At 47.8% G+C, this 4,533-nt stretch overlaps 1 protein-coding gene across 1 annotated transcript; it reads left to right on the top strand.

Moving 5' to 3' along the window:
* The first annotated feature begins 212 nt into the window (after window positions 1-212).
* On the top strand, window positions 213-1,548 carry HOXC4 (homeobox C4). The gene is made up of 2 exons (XM_072847317.1): window positions 213-657; window positions 1,193-1,548. The coding sequence occupies exons 1-2, from the start codon at window positions 213-215 to the stop codon at window positions 1,546-1,548; spliced, it is 801 nt and encodes a 266-aa protein (XP_072703418.1).
* The last annotated feature ends 2,985 nt before the right edge of the window (window positions 1,549-4,533 follow it).

The raw sequence follows: 4,533 nt of genomic DNA, 5'->3' as shown, positions 1-4,533 counted from the left end.
CCCACTCCCACTCCCACGCCCCCCCCCCCCCCCAATTTGGGTACATTTTGCAGAAGCTTTTGGTTCCTTATCCGGGGACTGGGCTGCCGGGTGTGATTGGCCGGGGATGTCACATGGTGAAAGTAACTTTACGGGGTCGCCAGCTAGTAGGAGGGCTTTATGGAGCAGAAAAACGACAAAGCGAGAAAAATTATTTTCCACTCCAGAAATTAATGATCATGAGCTCTTATTTGATGGACTCTAACTACATCGATCCGAAATTTCCTCCATGCGAGGAATATTCGCAAAATAATTACATCCCAGACCACAGTCCGGAATATTATAGCCGGACAAGGGAGTCCAGCTACCAGCACCACCATCAAGAGCTGTACCCCGTGCCACGACCCTCCTTCCCCGACCGCCCGTTCAGCTGCGGGGGTCTCCAGGCTCCCGGCAACCCGGCCGCGCTCCAAAGGGGACACGGGCAAACTCCAGGAGGCCAACACCTCTCAGAGAAAGCACAGCAGCTCTGCGAGCAGGCTGCTCTATCCACCTCCTCCACTACTCCTTCCCCAGCCCCTCCAGCCTGCAACCAGCCAACCCCCGACCATCCCAACAGCACAGCTTCCAAACAGCCCATAGTCTATCCCTGGATGAAAAAAATCCACGTCAGTACTGGTATGCAACTTTTATTTTCCTCTTCTGTCTCTCCGCTCTCTTATTTTCACACCATGCTCGCTCCCTCTCGCCTCTCTCTCTCTCTTTTTTTTTTTATTTCCTTCCCTTCCATGAGAGTCTTTGGGTTAGCACAATTGAACTGGATTTACGACTCCGAATGGGTAATTACACCCACCATAAATTTTATAGCCGAGCTACTGTGGGCAGCCTTAGCCATGTGGCTCGTTCTGTTATGTATGTGTGAAACTCCGAAAGCTTTGTAAGGGGTGCATAAATAATTCAGTCTTTTGAGCCAGGGAAACCCCTTCCTATTAGAATAGAAACTCTTGAGCTGCCCAAAGTTCTTTATTACCTATTTAGCCTATTACTTTTCCCCCCCCCGGCTCCTCCAGTCGCCTCTCCCGACCCTCTCTCCATCCACGCTGATTTTCCTTGTGTGTTTTTTTTTTTTTGTCTTTTTTTTGTTGTTTTTTTGTTCTCCTTTCCTTTCTTTTTTTTTTTTTTTTGTTTTGTTTTTCCTTCCCCTCCTTTCCAGTGAATCCCAATTACAATGGAGGCGAACCCAAGAGATCCAGGACAGCCTACACCAGGCAGCAGGTTTTGGAGCTGGAGAAGGAGTTTCACTATAACAGGTACCTGACCCGGCGGCGACGCATCGAGATCGCCCACTCGCTTTGCCTCTCCGAGCGACAGATCAAAATCTGGTTTCAGAACAGGCGGATGAAATGGAAAAAAGACCACAGGCTGCCTAACACCAAAGTACGGGCAGCAACGGCAGCGGCTGCCAGCGCCTCCACCGCCCCCGCCGCCCCGGCGAGCACGGCCGCGGGCGAGGAGCTGCCCTCCGCCGCCGCGCAGGACCCGCGCACGGAGGATATCACCAGGTTATAAACACCCCCAGACCCGCACACAAATGACTCTGGATTATTTATAGAATCTAATATATATATATATATATTTTGGTTCTTTTCCCCCCCTTCCCCTTTCCCTCGTAGTTTTTCTTTTATTATTATTATTATTATAATTATAATAATTATTTTTTTTTTCCTGTGCGTATAAAAAACAGTGGGTCTCCCCCAAGACCACGGGCTTTAGATGCATGTCAGATAGCATGAGGCCAGGTGTCTGTACCTGCAGGGTTTTTTTTACGCCATTTCAGGGGTTTATTTATTTTTTAAAGCTGGGGGATGGGGAGGGAGGGCAGGGTGGGGGGAGGAAGAGGTAAATGTTCTGTTGGGTGAATTTAACGAAGAAATGACGGTAATATTGAGGGCAACAAACAAACAAACAAACAAACAAACAAAAAAGGCGAACGTAGGTGATTTTTTTCCCCTCTGCGTTACAATGAGCGAAGGAGCTGTGAAGTTCTTTTGTAGCAATGTGAAAAAAAGCTGGGGGAAAAAAAAAAAGCTAAAAATAATCACGATTTAGAGAGAGAGAGAAAAAAAAAGGGAAACAAAAAGCAGCTACGAAACAGCACACGAGGGTGGACGAGGCTTTGCTGAGAAATTGAGAAGAAAAAGGGGGGGGGAGAGAGGGAGAGAGAAAGAAAGAGTGACATATTTAAGAAATAAAAGCAGAAGAAGGTTTTAAAAAGTCAGTAGCTAGGGGGTTTTGTCGTGGTTATTTGTGTTTTTGGACTGATTTTACATGATCATTGTAAACTTGCAATAAAGAGTTTTAGTGTGTATGTGAAAGTCCCAGTGTTCAATAAACCAGTCAGTGTGAATTAGTTTTACTTTTATGTCTGGTGGCTTATTTTATCCCCACATCTCCCCGCAAACCCGCCCCAAAATAATAATAATAAGGATAATAAAATGCTGGGACGATGTGCAATGGATCCCATGTGCACCAGTTACTGCTTAAGTTAAGTTTAAGCAAACCTAAAGATAACTCTCAACTCCAGATTTTTATGACATCACGACGTGGCCAGTGACTTTAAATCTCAGACCCTCCCAACCTGTAAATATTGGGGGGGGGGAAAGAGAAATCTGAGTTTTCAGAGAAGTGCTGTGGATTGGGGTTAGCTTCCAGTCATGCCTCTTTATTTTCTTTCCGTCCCACAGGAAATTGTCTGGTTTTAGCTCCTCTCCCTGCTTTGAACTTTTTCTCGTGGTTGTTTTTATTATTATTATTATTATTATTATTATTATTATTATTATTACTACTACTACTACTACTACTACTACTATTACTATTACGATTACTATTACTATTACTATTATTTTCTCTTGCTGTCGTGGCGCGCTCGTGTTGACTCGTTCAAGCCAAGAGGTCATATTGAATTTTGCCAGGCAATGAAAAGGCTGTTAAATAATAATAATAACAATAACAATAACGAGAATAATGGTAGTAATAGTGCTAATAACTGTAATTCATTGCTCCTGGCCTTTGGAGGCAGCCTGCAAATTGGCAGCAGTGGGGGGATTTTAGGGAAAAACCTGGGTGTCGTCCCCCCCCCCGGTGCAGGGTGTCTGTGCTTCCCTGGCAGGGCAGGGAAGAGGTGCATGGGGATGGGGGGGAACTGGGGCTGAGCCCCCCCTTTTTATTTTTAGGCCTTGGCTTTGGGAAGTTTGCTGCTTAAAAACGCCAGTGGCAGGGGGTTGGGAGAAGGAGGCCTGCTGCAAGTGCCCCCCCAAAGCCCTGGGACCCTGTCTTATTGGGGAGGAGGCTTCGGAAACATCTTTATTTAGGATTTATTCTATTTATTTCTATTTTTTCCTCTCTCTCCAACATGTATTTAAGCTGCCATTAAACAAATCATGGTCTCAAACCCCTTTGTGATAGCTGGGGACGCGGATCTGGAGAGGGAGAAGGTTATCATTTATCCTGGGGAGTTTATATGTAAAGCTCATCAGCTTTTTTTTTTTTTCCCCTTCTCTTTTGCATCCTGCTTTAGTGATATTCATATAAGGACGAGGCTGGAAAGATAAAACATATCGACAGGCCACGTAACCATTAGTCCTCTTTAAACATTTCCTCCACAGAGCAGGGAAAGCTGCTGGGAACCAGTTGGGATTTTGGTTTTTTCCGGGGAAGATCCCAGTCCGCACAGCTGAAGCGGAGAAGCCGGATAAAACACAGCCCTAGAAAAAGAAAATAAAATAAAAAGACGAGCAGTAAACAGCACCCAAGGCTCGGCCCATCCCGTGGGGTTTGGGGTGGTTTTAATTTTCTTTTGTATAGGCGAGAAATCAAAGCAGAGAGGGGAAAAATAGGGGGGAAAAGGCACCAGGGAGGGGGGGAGCGAGGTTTAATGCAGGAAAAAGCAGAAAATCTGCGGGGAAAGTGCAGCCCCAGGTGCTGGGAGGTGGGTGCTCCCCCCGAGCACCCCAGGGCCCCAAAGTTGAGGCAGGGCAGCACCCCAAATCTCCTCGGGGGGGGGGAGGGGGCAGAGCTGGGCATCTGCACCGCTGCAGGCTGGGCTGGAGCCAGGAGGAGGAGGAGGGTGGGGAGGAAGGAGCATGGCTCCAAGTGGGATTTCTACCTCTTTTTTTTGGGGGGTGTGTTGGAGTTTGGAGTTGTGGGTTGGGTTTTTTTGGCTGTTGGGGGGGTGCTGTGTCCGTCCCCCCCCCATCCCCTCTGCCAGGCTGGGTGTACCCCGTGAAGGTGGGTGCTGGGGATGGCACCCGGGGGTGGCAGGTCCCTTGGGTGTCAGGGACATCGACCAGGGGTGGGGTCCTGCCTGCTGCCCACAGGAGGGTCCTCAGCCAGCGTCTCCCTCAGCCTTGGCCGTGACACAACTGCGGAGCGAGAGTCTAAACGCAGGATATAGCCCGGGGAGGAAAGGGGGGGAAAAGAGAAAGGAAAAAAGAGAGGGGGAAAAAAGGGAAATAAAGGGGAGGGGGGAAGAAAAAAGAAGGAAAAAAAGGAAAA

This window comes from Ciconia boyciana, chromosome 27, assembly GCF_034638445.1.
Source record: "Ciconia boyciana chromosome 27, ASM3463844v1, whole genome shotgun sequence".
Taxonomy (NCBI): Eukaryota; Metazoa; Chordata; class Aves; order Ciconiiformes; family Ciconiidae; genus Ciconia; species Ciconia boyciana.
Note: the sequence above shows the minus strand (reverse complement) of the source record. Positions and strands in the feature narration are given on the sequence as shown.

Coding starts and splice junctions, on each gene's coding strand:
- HOXC4 (XM_072847317.1), top strand. CDS start 213: ATGATCATGAGCTCTTATTTGATGGACTCTAACTACATCGATCCGAAA. Junction 658..1,192: donor AAAAATCCACGTCAGTACTG/GTATGCAACTTT, acceptor CCTCCTTTCCAG/TGAATCCCAATTACAATGGA.